General features: G+C 51.7%; 1 protein-coding gene across 1 annotated transcript in view; it reads right to left on the reverse strand.

Annotated features, from left to right (window-relative positions):
- GRIK4 (glutamate ionotropic receptor kainate type subunit 4) overlaps nucleotides 1–19,566 on the reverse strand; it is a 290,617-nt gene that overhangs the window by 62,579 nt on the left and 208,472 nt on the right. The window contains exons 10-11 of the mRNA XM_021696357.1: nucleotides 16,816–16,923; nucleotides 10,465–10,668 (exon numbers count right to left, since the gene is read on the reverse strand). Of these exons, the coding sequence (XP_021552032.1) occupies nucleotides 10,465–10,668; nucleotides 16,816–16,923 (312 nt within the window). The remainder of the gene's footprint in view (nucleotides 1–10,464; nucleotides 10,669–16,815; nucleotides 16,924–19,566) is intronic.

Here is a 19,566-nt window from a genome sequence, read left to right on the forward strand (position 1 = left end):
CATGAGAGACTCGGGCTTGAAGAATAATCAGGAGCTGAATTACTAAAATTGGGTGGTGAACAAGAACATGCTTTGGGAACCGAGACAGAAGTTAGGTTCCTGATGCCGAACTGGAATTCTTGAAAGCTCTCCTTAGAGTCCAGAGCCTGCATGAGCCTGCAGATAACACCTCACCTCTGCTGGGTGGGGTGCGCAATCAGGACAAGAGGACCCTCAGAAGATAATAAGATACCATTTTCTATAGCTTCCTTCCCCACCCCTGCCCCAAATCAATGCCCTGCGGCCTGTCTCTTCTGTTGAACGGCAGGCCAATCTCTTGCAAGGCTTTTAGAGATGCCTTAATTAATACATTTCCATTTCTTTTGCAGATCCCTCACTCCCCTTAACGGATGGCACTCCGTGGGGAAGGCGGAAATAATTCCCAAGAAGTGAGCCTTCTGACAATTTCCCGGGCTGCTTCTAGACGCCCATGGGGTTTGGAGGAGTTCCCAGTCTGAAGCGGCTGACGTAGCCGTGAACACGGCCAAACTCCAACCCCCCTGAGATGCCCACCTCCACTCCTGTCGTGGAAGAGAACCACCACAGGGATCGAAGGGCGGGGAGACAGAGCCCTGAGGTCTTCTCCTGAATCTGGGCTGACCTTCTCTGGCCCTCACGCTCTCAAAGCCTGCTTTAGGGGACATAAAGGTTTAAGCTGTTCACCTTCACAGAGGATGTACGATGTCATTAGTTGGTGCTCCCCTGGCCATGTACTCACATCTCTCGTGGCCACACTGAGGCAAACATTTCTTTGATGTGCTCATACTCCCCCTACTTCGACACCACCTCGACTGTAACCTTTCAAAGACAGAACCAAATCTGGTCTGCCCTTTGACCCCAAGCCCCTAGCACTGGGACCTACACATAGGTGTTAAATTACCTTCTGCTGATTCAGACGATTCGATTGATAGCCTGGTTTTCTAAGCCTTGGGTTGCCAGCTGGGTTGCCATTAAGGGATGGCATCAAAGGATAAGGGATGAGATCCCTAAGTTTATGCAAGGAATACTTAGCACATGGCACCTTGTTCTGCAGGATTCGAAGGAACTGGTTATTAATGCTTTGCTGCGTTCCAGGCGCTGTGTCAGGTGCATAAGGATGTCAAGAGGAATAAGATATTGTGCTTGCCCTCAAGGAGCTGCCAGTCTTCCTTCCACTAAGAATCCATCCTAGCAACCCCCATTCAGACGTAATTCCTGCCTTCTACACTGCTATTCAAGTACGATGTAGCTTGCACTTATCCCACATAACCTCATGTTAAAATAATTTCTGCTTGTCTGCCTGCCCTTCTAGCTGGAGAGCTCCTAAAGGGAAGGGACCTGGTTTCAAATCCTAGCACTCCTGAGTGTTGGACTCTCTGGGGCTGCATTCTTAGTCTGTAAAAAGGAAGCAGTTACCATAACACTCACCGCCAGGATAATAGGGTTAAAATATAAGCGTCAGCCAAGTGTCCCTCTCCAGTCGGCCACTCAGAGCTGTCTCCCTTACTGCCATTCTCCTGGAGTAGCCTCTTCCTTCCTCCCCATTATTCCAGCAAGCAGACACGGAGGACAGGAAGACTCGGCCAAAGTCATTCCCTGTTCCAGTCACCAGTTCTCACGGGCCCCTTGCAGTGCAGCAAGACGAGCTCCTATACAGCATCTGGCCCTTGACACTCCTACTCTCTTTCTCTCCTGGGGGCTCAGCTTTGAACTAAGCAGAGATGTGACCAAGTGTCCGGAGCAGAGGAGACACACACAGCCAAGGGGAGTGAGAGGAAGGAGAACATCTGAAGGCTTCGGCAGAACCCTCTGCTGAATCTGGGGGCTCTCCCTGATCTCGGCCTGTGGCTCTGCAGCCCCAGTCTTGTGGGGTGCATGCAGGGCACCCCGGAATGGGGAGAGGGAAGCAGTCATGAAGGTAGACAGGAGAGCCCCTCTGCCTTGGTGGCCGCCGATACTGTCCTGTCCGAAGGACGGGAGTGTGGCTGCAATCTCAAAACCACTTTACTGGCTTTTTATCAGGTAGGTAAAAGGAGGCGCGTGGCCGAAAGGCGGCTTTGAGAACTGGAAATGAGACAGAGTGGTGTAAAGGCAGGGACTGCTGAGAGGGAGGGCGGAGGCGGCTGTGGCCCAACATGCAGTCTAGGGCTCTGGCCCTTTTCTTCTCAAGGACAATGGTCTGTGAATAATGAGTCAGACAAGGTGGATTTCCTCCCTTCCTAGGTCTCTGGGAGCCATATGTCGGCACTGCTACAAGACATGCCTCCCTCACGATGCTCTTCCAGAAAGGACCTTTCCCAGAGTCAGGCAGCCATCCCTCTTCCCTGGAGAGGCAGGTTCCCGAGCCCGCGCTTAGAGGCCTACAGGAAGGGAAGCCCACTCCATGCAACAGGTCCTATAATCACATGCTGAAATCCCTACATGTCGCCATCTCTTCCTGGGCATCGTCCCCACCTCAGGGCCCCCTCCTGTCCACTTAGATCACGGGGCAGCTGTCTAATGAGTATGCCCACATCTGGTGTTCCCACCTCCAAACCATTCCCCTCTCTCCTGCCACAGGAACCTTCGGGAACCAAAGCCAATTATGCCATTCCCTTCTTCGAGCAAAATAGACCACGTTGCTCTTCAACAGCTCCCCCGAGTCTTCTGGATACAGCTTAAATATCCAAACGCATAAATCCGATCACAACGGGCCCCTGCCTATAGCCCTACTCTCCTCTGCTCCTTCCCATGTCTGACTCCAGCCACACAGAACCACTCACATGACTCAGTCTGTGTCTCGGCCTTTGCTGCATCTAGAATATTCTTTCCTACCAAGATGATCCTCCTCCATCTTCACTACGTCCTTTCCTTGGTGAGCCCTTCCCTGCTCACACCTGCCCATACTTCTACCAGACCTGCCCCAGCCACTCACTACCCACCTGACCTTGAACAGGTTCCTCATCTGCAACATTTGGTTGTTGTGAGGACTAAATGAGTTAATACAGTCAAGTGCTTAGAAGAGTGCCTGGCTCATAGGAAACAATAAATGTCAGCCATTATTATTATTACCATCACTCTTAATATACCATGTATCACCCTGTACCATAATTCTTGCTTTACCTGTCTGCCTCTTAGAGTAGTTGCTGGACTCCTTACTGGCAACTGTTCACATCCAAGTAGTGCTTGTCAGAGAGCAGGCACTTTGATGAATGAATGAATCAATCAATCAATCAATCAATCAATCAATGATCATTGAAGCTCATCTCTTCCTGATTTGAGTAAATTCAGAAACCAGGCCTTGAGAGTAAAACTCTCCCTGAGCTTAGCTGTTGCATGGGGGGGAAGAGTTGAAGACTCAATTTTAGCCCCTGGATCAGTATCTTTCTTTAAAGAATAGAATTCTATGACCTATTTGCAGTTAAAATAGTCTCTGGCTTCATGGTGAAAAGTAATCCCAGGGGACTTGCTGTGGTATTTTTTTAGTTCAGCAAAATGTCTCTGGACAACCTTCCCAGTGGATCGAGGCCACGTACGGCCCACCTCACCAGGTCCCTGGCAAACTCGCTCCACAATCCTTTCTCAAAGGGGCCCAGCAGGGGAAATGGAATGAGGTATTTCAGCTTCATTTACACTTAATTCATCAAAATGTTACTGGTGAGAGCTATTTGATGTCAAAGGCTTATGAGCCTTGATTCTAAGCCTTCCAAATCCCTTTTCCCTTTGAACCTAAATGTGCCATTCTGCCAACATGGTGTTGAATGCCAACAGGGTGGTTGGCTCTGAACTTTGAAGCTGGAGGCGGACTCTTTCTCTTCCTGAATGTGCTTTCGAGCTGGGTCCTGGGGATACGAAATGCAGTCTCTCCCCTTCCAGGATACCAGTTCTCCCAGCTACACCGACAAGAATGCCTCACCCACACTGGGTGAGAGAGGAAGGGGTCCTGGAGGTCCTCTGCCCAGCTCTTTCACTTTCCGGATGAAGTGCCACCCCTTCATGGGCCAGAACCAGATCTGGGGACCAAGTCCCGGGCACCCTCCAAATCCTCTGCCTAGAAGGACATCTCCGAAGTGAATGACACCTGCTGCCATTCCAGTGAGGTGGGGTCATGTGCCGCGGTGCACTATAAGGACTCAGCGCCTAAGCCTGACACTGTTCCACCACTCGCTGGCAGTGGGACACTGGGAGAAACATTTTGTACTTCTAAGCCTCAGGTTGCTTATCTATAAAATTGGGATAGTAATACCTACTTCACAGAGCTATGGTGAAAGGTAAAGAGTGAATGCTCGCGCAAGTGGTTTTGGACCTGAAATCACTGCACAAATGTAAAGCATCGCCGAGACAGCACCCTGGACAGAGACACCCGACTGCACGGCTTCCCAGCGATCCACTGCCATGGGGAGAAGTTCTCCAGTTTTGGTGAGGACTCCAAACCCCCCCACCCTGTATTCCTTCCCAGGCCTTATTCTCAGTTCTGAACGCTGAGCAGCCCTTTCCATGGTGAGTTCATTTTAAACAACAGCCCACCCCTCCACTCCACAGCTCCCTCTAGCTACAACCCCCTCATCCTGCTTTCCCACAAAAGCTAGGCTTCTTTAAAGACCATTCCACCAGCATTGACCACGGCCATCTGATCTCAGTCCAGCCACCCACTGAGACTGTTCTTGCCCGTGACTTCTGTACTGCTAAAACTGAGGAATGCTTTTCTGTACTTCCCTTCAAGGGCTGCAAAACTTCTTTATATCCATTTTCTTTCCATGGCCTTTAGCAGCCTCTTGAGCATGTGTTTTTCTCCTGGGTGATTCTTCACCACTCACGGCTTCAGCAGCTACCTCCTATTCACGGGGCACTCTAGAAGCTATAGCCTCAGTGTGCCAAGTCCACGGTAGTCAACCCTCTGCTGAACACCTCTACCTGGACATCCAAAAGGCATTTCAAAGTTCCCAGTTACAAAACTAAACTCATCCTCCCTTTTCCTCCCACACCTGATTTTCTCTTGAATTTTCTACCTCAATGACTGGCACTATCATCCACCTCGATGTCCAAGTTAGCAATCTTGGAGTCTTCTTACTGTATTCTTTCTCTTGCATGGTCCACACTCATTTGGTCCCTGAGTCCTGATGATTGATCTATTAAATAGTTTTCAACAGGTTACAAAACAGTACATCCACTATGACCCCATTGTTACTTGTGTAAAATATATATATTTGTTAAGAAATCAGAAGGGATGGTAAACTAAAATGTTAACCAGGGGTACTACTGGATGGTGGAATTATATGTCATATTTTGTTTTTTAAAACATGTATTTTTTAAAAGATTATATTCTTCTGTATAAAAGAAAAACTGTTACCTTTCAGTTAGCCTTTGAATGTGTACCTTCTTTGAACTCCTAAGTTACTTTTGGTTCTCATCATCTCTTGTGACAGTAAAGCCTTCTCCACGGTTCCCCTGCCTCTGTCTTGTTCCCCTCCGCCCCCAGCCGTCCATGCTCCACATTGCAAGAGGACACCTGGGCCCTTCATCAATGACCACTGCCCAGTTCCTAGCCTCATTTCCCACCATGATCTGTTTTGGGTATTCTAACCTAAGATGGAAACTATCCATGCACCTTCAGCCTAGGATCTCGTGCTCCTTCCCCCTGACATGCTCTTCTCTATGTCCCTTCATGCCTGGCCAACCTCTCTTCATCTTTAAAGATTCTGGTCAAGCATCACCTCCTGCAGGCATCTCTCCTAGACATCACCAGCAGAATTAAGAGTCCATCCTCCAGCCCCTTCCCCATACCCTGCTTTTCCCCATCACTGTCTTTCTCATTGAGATTTCTGCCAGCTGTCCCCATCAAAGAGTGACTTGGGACCTATCTCATTCATCTTTGTATCTGAATGCCTCGAACCATTTCAACGAAATCTCTAAATAAACTTGGAGTGATACAGGAAGCCCCCTGAGACTGTTCCTGGGGTACCTCCTGCTTCACACTATTCTAGTCCATCCCCTCCTCTCTGCCAAGTACCCCTCCACTGACACACGCCATCACTGTGGGCAGGCCTGTTGCGGGCTCAGTGGGGAAGGCTCTGACTCAGGCAAAATGAATCCAAACCCGACAGCCTCCCCAAATAGTCATCCTTCTCATCTCCGCTGCTCAAACAGAGCACCAGAGTGAGAGGCCATCCACCTGGTCCAGTTGATGTGAATTCACTTGTCACTCCAACCACACTCCCACTTGTCATGGGATTTGTGCCAAGAGACATATTCTGATGATTTCTAAACAGATGCAGTAAACATGCTCGAATGCACTTCTGCAACTAATACGCCATGTGTCCGGGCCCAAGGGCCTTGGGTAAGCAGGTGATAATGGACATGAACTCGGAGGCTCTAGAATACCCATTGGAGATGGTGCACACCTCTGTACTTCTCTCCGTATCACTCACACGTGCGGGAGGCTGCTGTGTTCTTCAAACTCTCTAAAGGAAGAGATTCCTTAGCCCCCCGTGTGTGGGGTGTGGTCCCCCTTTATGTCTAGCCTTCTTCTCTCCTGGGGTAGTTCTACTTGCACTCGCCTTGCCGGTTGTCCAGGGGGAGCTGATGGCAGCCCTGTACACACACCCACCGGGTGCCTCCCCTTTGCACACTCTCTTCCCCCAAAGCTGCACAGGTCTGCAGGATGAGCCCTGAGCCCTGGCACGGAGATACTGGCGCAGGACCGCTATACCCCCATGAAGAAGTCTCACGCTTACCGCGGTGTGGTGCTGTGAACAATCATTTTCACTCTTAGCAGTCAACAGATGACTGGCTTAGTTTCATTTTCTGTATGGGGGAAGGCAATCTCCTTGAACAAGAAGGGGGTTACTGAGACACAAGCTGCTATACCTGAATGAGCCTAATAATAATCACTCCTGAGGGGCACCTGGCTGGCTCAGTCAGTAGAGCGTGTGACTCTTGATCTCCGGGTCGTGAATTCAAGCCCTGTGCTGGGCCTAGAGCTTACTTTAAAAAAAAAAAAAAAAATCACTCTTGGTCCAAACCAGCTAATGCTCGCCTCCGGGTTCCCCCAGCCACAAAGACTTCTGCTCAGTGTTACCCGTGGCCCCAGGCGGGTGGCCTGATAATCCATGGCACCTTCTATCATTGCCTTGGTGGCTGGGGCCCTGCCACCCTGGCATTCCACTCTCCTGGCTGGCCTGGCCCACCGTCTGCTCCTCCTGACCCTTTGTGTAGCCTCACCTCACCCCTTATTCCCATGCCTCCAGCCTCCTGCCCTGAGGCTTCCTGGGGCTGCTGGGATGCAGGAGTGTGCAGGGCCTCCCGGGAACCAGGCTGCGCGGGCTCGTCCAGCCGCAGACAAGGCTGCAGGCAGGGAGGTGGGTCAGTGGCTCATGCCCATCCACTGTGGCTTGCACTAGGGTGTGTCACTGTTACCTCAGGATCTGACTTCTCTGAAGGCGGCCCCAGGGTTCTGAAGCACAACCCAGAAGCATAGGGGAGGTGACACTCCATGGAGTGAACCTCAGCCAAGGAGAAATGAAACTCAGCACATCCGGAAGGGGATGAACTGAAACTGAAGCTCAGGTCTGTCTAGCATCAGGATCTGTGTCCTCCGAGACCATGAACGCTAAAGTCAGAGAGACCCGGGCTTCAGTGCTGACTCTCCACTTACCAGCTGTGTGATCTTTTAACCTCTCTGAGCCTCGGCTTTCTCGTCGGCAGAAGTGACAGATTTAGGGGTGGTGGGCTCGGGAGTTTCTTCCAGGTGGGACATTCCAGGCTTTGCTGTTGCAGCCTCTAAAACGTCCCTGTGTGACTTGGGGAGGAGGTCACGCAGGACGGATCCAGGCTTTAGGACTAACTTTAAACCGAGGGGAACATCTTGGCAGACATATCAAAGCACTGAACCAAGAGAAGGTGGGGTCCCAGTAGCACCCACTCTTGCCCAGGACGAACCCCAGTGGCGTTCAGACAGACTCCGGGCTGGAATGCTCTTCCTATTCTTCGACACCAGCCCCGACATCACTTCCCAAGGGAAGCCTTCCCACCCCTGCCCCCTTGCTTCTCAAGACTGGATCCTACTGCCCTCAGATGCGTTCTCATAGCTCCTTTGACTTTGCCTCCCTTGCACTTATGGTGGAAATTATATAGTAATATGATCCTTCATCAACATCTGTCTCTCACTGGTAAGATTCATGGGGGAGTATCTGTGTTCGTTTTGTCCCCACTGTATCTCCAGCATCTGGAATAGCAGAAGGTATATAATAAATAGTTATGGAATTAATGGTTTAATTAACTAATTAATTAATGTTATGTAGCCAGGTCTTGATGAGACCAAAGCAGCAGTGTTTTGGCTTGAAAGATGACCTGGGATGAATTTTAAGATCCCTGGCTGACGGCCTAAGTCATTCAGTATGGAACTGCGTGTCCTTGAGCCCCAGACTCCTCTCCTCCCCCTGCCAGCCCATGTCACAGCTCATTAGGGTGCTGATAAGGGGATTGGCTCTACACTAATTCTGGCATCCCTGAAGTCACCCTACCAGTCACCAGGCAGCCCAAGGGGGCTGAAGAAACGGGCTCAAGGTGACCACATCTGTCGGGAAGAGGAGAAGGAAAAGGCTCAGCAGCTTAGCTTTCTGGGGTTTAACCACTGGGCTCCACAGTGAGATGCAGACCAGAAAACTGTTCTAGGAGGGGCTCTGGGACTGAACAGAGGAGTGGCACATCCTTTTGTGCTGCAGTAAGGGCATTGTCGGCAGGGTGGGCTCGAGTCTCAAAGAGAGCAGACCGCTCTTGGAAGAAATCACTCTCACCCCCTGCCCCTGTGAGATGCTCCCAGAGCTCCTTCTAGGCCTTCTGTTGATTGATCAGTCCTCTGTGGGCAAGCCTCTCCCTGCGAGCAAGGCCTCACTTCGGAATCAGCTCGCCCTGGAGCATCCACAGTTCTCTGCACGAGTCTCGCCATGTACCCCGCTGGGTTATTGCAAATGCTGTCTATCCTGCCAGGCAACCCTTTCTAAGCACCCCTCCTCCTCAGCTCTTAAATATCTTCCCGTGCTCCTGTCCAGATAGAACGTTTCATGACGCACTGCCAAGGACTGCTTCTTTTTTAACAGCCCGACTAACATTTTTATCCTTCAAGACTAGGACGGCAAAAATTTGTCTCATGTCCCATGTGCGGCATGTAGGAAGGGTTAAAATCATATTAATTCTAGAGATCAAGGGCAGGGGGAAAAAAAAAAAGAAGGAAGGAAAGAAAAGAAGAAAGCCAGACTGAAGGGGAGGGAGATGTGGAGGGAGGGAGCATCAAAAGTAAGGGGGCAAGGAAGGGCCTGGACTGAAGGATACCTTTCTTGGTGACATCACAGTCCAGCTGCGGTGGTGAGCGGCGGTGGGAAAGAACGTGGGCCCTGGTGTTAGACAGATGTGGGTTCAAATCCCAGCCCTGTCTCATATTAACCTGCGGCTTCAGACAAGCCATTCAAGCCCTCTGAGCTTCAGATGGCTCGTTTGTAAAATGAGGGTAACAACTAGCTAAAAGGTATGTTTAAAGAGGGTTAGAGATAATGTATGTAAAGCACCCTGCACGTTGGCATTCAGAGGGAGGCTGCAGGAGCCCTGCAGGGGCTTGGTTCAAGGTCGCACTAAGAAGCCAGGTCGGAGCTCTCGGCACGGAGTGTCCGCCAGCAGGACCTGACCCCAAAAACTCGGTTATAGAAACATGGACAGTGAATCAGTAATGATTTAATTAATTTTTACAGGTGTTAATAGTGTGTACCAAGAAAACGAGAGATATCCCCCTGGAAGAACTTTCTCTATCCTTGCTCTAACTGAACAGATGACTGACATTCTGTGATGCTCACCTGCATTTTAACCAAGCCCCTACATTCACTCTGGAAACCTACAGCCTGTCCAAGTGCACCTTGGCTCTGGGTCTGTGAGAGCACATTAACAAAAGCAGACAAGAAGACAAAGAGCAACAAGAGAACCGTAACCATGACCAACTGTTCTGACAGTCCATCCCTTTCCCCCTGTTATTTTACCCTATCTCCCCTGACGGCACCTCTCCAGTGTCAAAGTCAATGGATGTGGTGCGTTCTACCCTCTCAGGCCTGTCCAAGCTCTGCCACGGGGTGCTACCGAGCAGTGAAATAATCATAACACACAAAAGCACCAAGCTCCTCCAGAAATGGACCCCAAACCCTCAAATCCATGTTGACTGGTCAACACCTCCATTGCACCTGGGACAGGTGCTGAGCTGGGAGAGCCACAGGGCAGGGATCACAGTGGTCTTCTTCACCAATGTGTACCACCAATGCCTGGCTCGGTGCTGACTCAGAAATGATGTGCGCAATGAACAACTACATGAAAAATGCGTGATTGCCTGAATACGTGGATGGTTCATGAGCATACGGCACGACCCTAGGCCCTTCCCTCTCCCTCCCCAGCCCACCTCCAAGTCCAGATCATCTGCCCTTTCCTTACCCTCGCAATCAGCTCCCCGACCATTCCCGTCCAAGTGCCGTTGGCCTCAGGAACACCGTACACGCCGTCCCCGACCAGGCGGATCTTGTAGTTGAACCGGAGGATCTCTGCCAGCTCCTTGAGCATGTCCACACAGAAGCCCTCGTAGCGGTCATTGCCTTCCATCTCCTGGTGGTTCCCCTTCAGCATTAAATACGGGTTTTCCTGCAGCAAAACTGGGCAGCTGTCATTCTCATCTTAGCCCTGGTGTCTCAGCCACAAGAGATGGGGGTGCCAAGGCAGAGGTTGGGGAGGAGGGGGGAGGGGGAGGGAAGTGACTCAGGTGACGGGGGGCTACCCTGGAGGTGGCAAGGAGCTCCCCTCCCGACCTCCAGGCACTTCTCTTACCAGGAACACACAAGGGTCCCCAGTGCACAGAGGGTCGAGCTGAAGCCCTTCCACCTTGTTTAAGGTCATCATCTGACCTCACCCCCCATTCCATCCCTTCCCTTTTTCCTTCCTTTTGTCTCCTGCACGCAGACCTATCACAGCGCATCACGAGATACTAGATTGCTGACAATATAGCAGGTGGGGTAAGAACACCCACTGACCATCTGCACCCCAAAGCAGAGCACGTCAAGCCATGAGAGCTCCAGGAAGAGGGGTGGGGCTCTCTGGTGAAATGTCCAGAGAAGGTTCCATGGGGGAGGCAGAACCCAAGCTGGGCTCCAGAGGGTGATGGAAGATGGATAGAGTAGGTGTGAACCGAGGCACCATAGGAAGGGGAAACACAAGACCTAGGGCATGATCCTGAGTGAGCAGGAGCATGGCCTCTTCAGGGGACAATGGATTCTCCATTCAGCTGGAGCGTACGGGGTGGCTGTGAGGATAAATTAGATGATTTAGGGTCCGGTGGGCCTTGGAAGCCAGGACAAGGTAGATGCACATTGTACATACATAGTAGGGAAGCAGGGAGGGTTTGCAAGACTTAAGGGTTAAGAATATCAAGTCATAAGACAGACATCTGGGGGTGAGGGCGGACTCTCTCCTGATGTGAGACACTGAGTCCTGAGCCTAGTTTGGCTCAGGTTGTAGTGCTGGGAGCTGGAAGAGACGCCAAGAGAGTCAGGCTGGACAGCAGGGTGGGTGTGGGGTGCAGAGGGTAGGGGCCCTCATGCTGGTGGAGCATGGGTGGATGACTGAGGATGGTGTCATCACTCGCATGGACGGTTTGGAAGGGAAGAGGACTTGGAACACGTTGAATGTGGGGTGCTGGTAGGCTATCCAGGAGGAAAGGCCTGGATGAATGCTTAAACTGGGGAGTGAGAGCAAGACTGGGGCAGGGCCTGGGACGCCTCTGTAAGGAGGGGATGGCTGAAGCCACAGGATACGTGAGGCCACTGCGGGGGAAGCACTGAGGGAGGACAGAAGAGGGACAAGACCCTCTTGTCCCTTGCTTGCACCATGGGAAGATGAAGAGTAGCCATAGCAGAGACAAAGCAGAAGCAGCCAGAAAAGCTGAGAATCAGGAAAATGTGGCCATGAAAGCCAAGGAGGAAGGAGGTTGGGGAAGGAGCGTGCAGACGGTCCCACACAGAGATGAAACAGGGCTGTGAAGGGGCACCCGGGCCAGGTGTCGCAGGCGATCCTTCTGAGGCAGGTTCAGTGGGGCCAGCAGGACTCTGCAGGAATGGGGAGCAAATGAGAGGTGCACGAGAGAAGGCACCAGAATTCTGAGAAGTTAGGGGATAAAGGAAGGCGGGAAGATTGTCTCTCCTCCTGGCGGCTACCAGCCACGTCTTCCTCCAGCTTCAGCTCCCCATCTGTAAACCACTGACACCACGATTTATGATCCTCTAAACTGGAGGGTAGCTGGGGGGGGGGGGCGGCCGGGCATGGGTAAGGGGGTGGCGATGGTATTGGAGGATGGGAGGGACCCGGGTATATTTGTAGGCAGAGGGGAGGAATCCCGGGGGAAGGAGAGATTAGCAAAGGAAGAGAAGTGCTAGCTGGTGCAGCAAGGTCCCCGGGATGAATGGAAGAAGACAGGGCCAAGGTGAGAGTGATGCTGGGGGTGGGCCCGGAGGTGAGGAGGAGAGACGGATGAACGTGGATACAGAGAGGAGGGGAGGGGGCGGAGGGCAGGGAATCTGCCAGCCCACAGAGTTGTGTTGGTGGCAGGATTGAAGGCTTGGTGTGCAGAAGGGTTTGACAGAACTGCTCAGGGCCTGGGACAGGGAAGGAACAAGACATGAGCCCAGGGAGTGTCAAGGCCCAGCTGAAGTCGGGAGGTTGACTGTAGACAGGGATCTGAGATTGCAGGGACAACTGGTTTTGGGACAGACATGAGGTGGGGGGGCTGAGCATCATGGTGGAGACTGTGCTAGAAGCTAAGGGACGGAAGTGCTGAAATGCTGGTTTGCTGAGCTCACACTGGGCTGGGGAAGATGGAGAGTCAGACGGGCCGGAGGTCACGAGGGGATGGTATGGGAGAGTGATTTTGTGGGTGTGAAATGGGAGAGAAGAAGGCAGAAGGTTGTGTGTCAGGGAGAGGGAGCTCTGAGTTGAAGGTGATGTGGTTCTGCTTCATGACCAAGTTCACTGCCGTGTCAGTGAGATGGGCTGGACTCTGCCTTCCATACATGCTATCCTCGGCTCAAGGGTTTCTCTCTGCCCCAAGCACTCTCCCTCCTCTTCTTCTGCTTAACGTGACTCACCTCTGTTCCTGGGGTCCCATCACCTCCCCTGGTGCCAACTCACTTCTCAGAACTCCTGCTGCACTCACAGCCAGGGGCCCACAGGGTCCAGCTACTCTCTAGAATGTGCTCCCCGGGAGAGTGTAAGTGGGGCCTGGATGGACCCTTCCCCTTCTTTAAGACCCTCATCTGGCTCCAGCATTAGGCACTCGTGGACCGAGGAACAGCGCTCAAATGGCCTTAGGGACAGGGCTTGGCTGGGGATCCCACCCCTGGACTGGCAACATCCCAACCTACCTTTAATTAACCCAATGAGTTTCACGAAATTCTTCTCCCCCAGATACTCTCTACTCTCAAGTTAACGTAGAAATTCACTGACATGTTCAACGTAAACATACAAAAGGCCAATCTTGGAGGGAGGAGATGGGTGGCAAAGTCAAAAAGTCGGAAAGGTTGGGGCTCACCAGCACTTTGGAGTATGTGGGGACCGCGTGCTGGCCTGGAGCAGAAGTCCCTGTCCTGGCAAGAGCATTGCGAGAATGGAGGGGGTAAAGCAGGCAAAAAGTTTTAACTCGGGGTCTGACACAGGCTAAGTGTCCAGGGAGTGAGAGCTACTGCTAATTCTGTGCAAATACATCATTCACATGTCCCAAGTGTACCCCCACAACAACAGGAGACAACAGGGATGTGTGCTGAGTTTTAAGGGATAAGTCATTCCAGATTAGCGTTGGCCAAGGATAACCCACAAATGGTCCCCAGGGACTAAATTAAGATAATCATTCCTGGCGAGTTATTGACTTACAGCAGCCATCTGAAACACACATGCACAAGACAAGATCTGGGTCTGAATTGTGCTTACCGTGTTATTAAATGTCACCTGACACAGAGGGGCCCTGCTGCCACCCTTCGTGAACACACATATGCATATGTGAACAACACACACACACACACACACATACGTGCACACGTGCACATGCGCTCATACACACAGAGTCAGGTTGCCTTTCCCGGTCTAGAAACACAACCCTGTGGTCTCAATGTCCCGGGTCCATGCCAAAGTTCTGAGCACTGTCCGAGTCCAGCCCCTGAGAGGGGAAAGAAATATAACCCAGCGTTGACCCCACGTCCCTCTCAAACCCTGGTTGGCTTTTAAGGGACATCCCCTTACCCTGTCGGAAGAAACTCCTTTATTCAAATTCTAATCATTGAGCTCCTACTTTGTGTCAGGAACCCCAATCTTTGAGGCGCTCTCATTCTAGAAGGGGAGTAGGGTGGAAGCAAACACCTCTAACAGGAGAAATGCCACAAGAGAGGTGTGTGCAAAATGCTAGACACGGGGAGAGGGCAGGAGTCAGGTTAGGGAAGACTTCATGGAAGAAGTGACATCTCAACAGAGCTTGGAAGGGTGCGCAGGCATTCCAGCTGGAAATGGGAATTAGGGGGAAGGGTATTCTGGGCTGAGGGAAGAGCACAGGCAGAGGCAGGGAATGGCATGATACGGTGAGGAAATGGCGGGCAGTCCCGGACTACCAGATCCCAAGCCACATGGAGCGGAAGCAGGTACGGCAGGCTGGGCTTGCTTATGAGGGGTCTCTATTCTAAATGCAGGGGTGGTGACAAAGGGGAAGGGAGTATGGGGGGTAGACTGAGCAACTGGGAAGAGAGCCTCTAAGGAGGTCACGCTCAGGTGAAAGAGGGAAATGGGCCTCAGGTAGGTCATGGGCTTTAGGGACAGACAGCAGGGGACAGCAGAGGTAGAGAAGCCAGCAAGAGGGAGGTCCCCGCCGTCCTGCTCAGCCAGGACGGCAGCTTGCCATCGCCCAGCTCAGCCAGGCTCTACCAGACCTCAGGAGGGGTGGTGGCAACACCACCAGCCTCCAATCTTTCTGGCATTTCCACGTTGGTTCAGACAGGCTAAGGCTGGAGCTGAGAGGGCGAGTGACCAAAACCCTGGGAGCTGGGACTGCTCTCTCCATCCTTTGCTCTGCATTCCCTCTGCCCAGAATATTCCCTTCCAGATGGCCGCTTGGCTCCCTCCTCCCCCAGTCAGGTCTCTACTTGGGATTTCCCTGGCTCAGTGGGGTCCACACGGACACCTGCGCTCTCAGCACCCTGACTCCCCTCCTCCAGCTCTGTCCATTCCTGGGCGCCTACAACAATGCCCAGCATACAGTAGTGCCCCCCAAATATTCACTGAATAAATGCATGAAAATATTCACTGACTCCATCTCCTACCACGAAGGGAAAACTCAACAGCGTGGCATCCAAGTCCTGAAGCATTTTGGGCCCAGCCCACTTTTCTGGCCTCATCCTTTCCCCCTCCACCAAGGCCTAGTTCCTGGAGAAGCTGCCTTTTTCGGCACTTCCTAAACACCCCATAATGCTGTCCTTTGTTCATCTCTCCCTCCCCATCTCTCCCCGTCTTCAGGAGCCCGTCTCCAGTGTCCCTTCTTTTCTGGGGGGCTTTGCTGACCTTCCTGATGGGATGGGACCTCTCCCTCCTGCAAACCCCAGAGTTCTAGCTGTTCCCCTCTTTCCTGGCTCTTCCTGCACTCTGCCCACAGTAGATCAAAAATTCCAGTCTAATGTTCCTGTGCCCCAGGAGTTCATGAAGGTAGGGATGGAGGTCCCAGAGCCCTTTCATTATCTCCAAAAGGCTAAAGAAGCAGACACATTGGCAGACCTTGCGCAATTTGCAATGATAAGGCTGAGCAGACTAACTAGTACATCAAGTCTCTGCTTTGGGCTGGAATTATATCAACGTGGCAACAGTGGTTATCTCCTGCTGATAAGACACTGTGCCAGACCGGGAAATATGCTTGTGATTCGTTAAAAGGGGAGGGCGAGGGGAGAGGAACAAACTAATTATTGCTTAATATATGTAGTTGGGGTAATTGACAAATCTTCTAAAACCTGAGGTCTTCACAGGGGAAGAAGACGACGACCTTGGCCATGAATGCACTTGACCTGTGCCATCTACTAAATTATAACCTCTTTGAGGCTAGAGACCAAGTCTTACTCATCTTTGTGTCTCCAGGAATAAGCACAGTGCCTGACCCATGCGGAGAAGGGTTTGGTAATTGTTGACAAGAACTGAATCAAATAAAAAAGGCAGATGGTCCCTTGCTCTATAGATTGAGAACTTTCTTTTGACCATCTGGAAATGAAGAAACAGGTCATAAAAACCTACTGAGATTCGAGTATCTAATGGGGGGGGGGCACGCATGTTATACGGGTATCTACTGCAGGGGCGCATTTTATACACAACAGGCGCCAAGTGAGATAGGCTGTCATGAAAGAGTGGGGGCCACCGTGGTGGACTGGATCCAGCCCCCTGCTGGGCTTCTCCCCCCCCCCCCCCCCCCCCCCCCGAGTCAGAAGGTCCCCTTCCCTGGGCCAGGCACAGCCACTTTGACTGACCGGGTGCCCCCGGAAGAGGCATCCACAAACTGTGGTGTCTCTCTACTCCATCCCTCTTCCCCAGCTGCTCTGGAACTCATCAAATATCATTTCCATATGAAACAGCAACTTGCATTTAATTACACTGTCATAAATTGGCCTCGGTGCTGTGATTAGAGCTCCCATCTTGCGTTCCCTGGGAAGCCCGGGCGCTCCTAGAGCTGGAGGAGGCACCCTGGGGAGCTGCAGCTGGGAGGCCCGGGACCACCCCGCTTACCAGGATGGTGGTGACAACCAGGGTGGTGTTGAAGAGACTGTCGGAGATGTTGGAGGCGTAGAGGCGGCTGTCCATGCTGAGCCCGTCTGCCACGTGCCACTGGCCGATCTGAGGAGACACAGGAGAGAGGGCTGGGAAGAGATGGGGTTAGGAGGTGGCTGGGGAGCAGAGTTGCTGAGGTCATGTGCGGGCCTCCTGGTTTGGAAGGAGCTGAAAGGCCAGTCCCCTGCCTCTGGCTGGGGCCACACAGAAGCTGTAGAAGGAGGCAGGGATATGGAGTATGGAGAGGGGCTGGACGAAGGCAGGGTTACTGTTTCATAGGGTTGAGGGGGTCAGAGAAGATGGGGGGGCACTGAGAAAGGAAGGAGAGACAGGGGTAATGACCCAGGAGAGGTGAAAGAGGAAAGCAGAAAAATTAAGAATGGAATGCGTTTCAGAGATGTTCACTCACACGGAAGGGAATGAAACATGGGGAATCACATTATCTTGAGTCAGGAATGAGCCACAAAGCTCTTTTGTTGCAGCCTACCATCAGTAATTCCGATTACCTAAGTAAGAGTCAGAACGGTATAGCGGAGAGAACCGGCATATACTTGGCCCTTCAGTGAATGTTGCTTGAGTTGTTCAATAGGTGAATGAACCGGAAGTGGGAAGACCCGGGTTCTCATCCTGGTTGATTAACTTACTAGCTGTGAGAACCTAGGCAAGTTACTTAAATCTCTCCGAATCACGGTTTCCCCATCTATCAGTGGGGGTGCTAATGTTTGCCCTCAGAGCCAACTGAGATCCTGGATGCACCAGTTTGACGCTAGATTATTCAGCCCAGCCCAGGAGCATGGGTCTCAAATGCATAACCTCCAAAAATTGACTGACCCCCTCTGAGCATGTCTCCTCATTTATAAAATGTGAATAATCACAGAAATGTCATTGGGTCCTTGTGAGAATGTATTTGACACTATTTTCCTTCCTCTTCCCCATTGTCTTCAAGGGGGGGAAATGCACAATTGACTCAGTTCTCCATTCTAGAAAGTCACCTATACTTAAACTCAACCTCATTGGGTTTTTAGCTGGTTTGTTTTCTCAGTGGAACCCCTTTTATAAATATGCATGCCTGTGTGTGTGTGTGTGTCTGTGATACCAATATATTTCTACTAGCCAGAGCCCCTGGCAAATCATTTCTGTTGCTGAGTGTTGGAGGTGGGCAGCCAGGAGACATGGCTGACAGCTGTCTGGAAACCCAATGAAATGCACACATCCACCTCTGCCGGGCACCTCCAGGCACCAGCAGCAGCTTCCCTGGAAAACCCTCCCAAGTTCCATGGATTCACCAGAGCTGGGCTCTGGGTTCTTCTTGTGAAAAATCGAACAACAATGAAGACATATCTCACCCTTGGCCCCTGCCCCAACCCAGTAGGGTGTTGGGGAGCAGTAACCCTCTCTCTGTCATCATGGTCTGCAGCTTGAAGAGGGCAGAGCCAAGCTATGATGGTCTCATAGGTGAGCCTTTCATCTGCCAAAGTGGAGATGACCCCAAACTCCCCTCCAAGCCCCTATGAGGATGTCACTTGGAGAGGGGTGGGCAGCTTTCTCCACGTCTGCAAGGGCAGAAGGGTCCTGAACATACACTCGTTCATTTCTAGTTTACAAGCAGAGTCTCATGCATAGCCACATGGGAGGCCCCATTTGACAGATAAACAAACTGATGCTGAGATAAGAGTCCCTCCACCTTGTCCTAGGGTCACCTCACCCATCAGCTGAGAGGCCTGAGCTTCAGCCCCAGATGCATCTTCCCAAGCAAGCCTTCATGGCCATCCTGTCTGGCTCTTCCAGTGTCCTACTGCACATTTTCGTTTGCCTGTCTTGCCCACTAGCCTGCGTGGGACTGGCTGGTTTATGCTCATACCCTAACATCTTGCTTGGGGGCTGGTACTTGGAAGCAGGGGAAGCCAGCATTTCATATCAGCAGATTGCTGCTGCCGATGGAGTGTGGGCAGAAGGCGAGTGAGCCCCCACTAGCTCTCTGGAGCACCTACTGCTTCTGGAAGGGGCCAGCCACATCAGCTTGTTGCTGGAGCCCCCCTACCTGCCTCTCTCTGCAGGGGATATTGGGTGGGAAGGATGATTTTCAAGCACAGAGTGGAAGGGGACAATAGTGACGAGACACCTGTTGGGCTAGATGTGTTCTATCATCTCTTTGAACTCTCTCCCCAACTTTGTGGAGAGTGCCGACATTTTGATTTATGAGGAAACCAAGGCTCAGAGAGATTTAGCGGCTTGCCTAAGGTCACCCACCTAGTAGTGGTGCACGGGCTTGAATCTGGAGTTGTCTGACTCCTAAAACGAGACTTGCCTGTCTCTGCTGCTGTCTCTTGGGCGGGGATGTCAACATGGGCTCCATGAAAGCAGGCCTGGCGAACCAGAGAAAGCAAGAACCCTGGACAGCCTTTCTCTCTTGGGTTTTTACACTCCATTTCCAATGTCAAGTGAGATGACTCTTCTCTTGGAGGCTCATTTCCCTGTCTTTAAAAGGGCTAGAATTGGCTCCCAGTGGTCTCTTAGGGTGGGAAGGGCCAGATTTAGATAGAAGGACATAAAGAACAATTGGGCTGGATGTCAGCATTTGGACGTGTGAGACAAGGACTGAACTTCTTAGAGTCCTATCTGTCACCTCAATGTGTATTTCACACCAGAAGGGCCAGCAAGACCTCAGCTCCGCCCACCCCTACTTTCCCACCTCTGCTGTTCTCAGGG

The sequence above is a fragment of the Neomonachus schauinslandi genome, chromosome 11 (assembly GCF_002201575.2).
Source record: "Neomonachus schauinslandi chromosome 11, ASM220157v2, whole genome shotgun sequence".
Taxonomy (NCBI): Eukaryota; Metazoa; Chordata; class Mammalia; order Carnivora; family Phocidae; genus Neomonachus; species Neomonachus schauinslandi.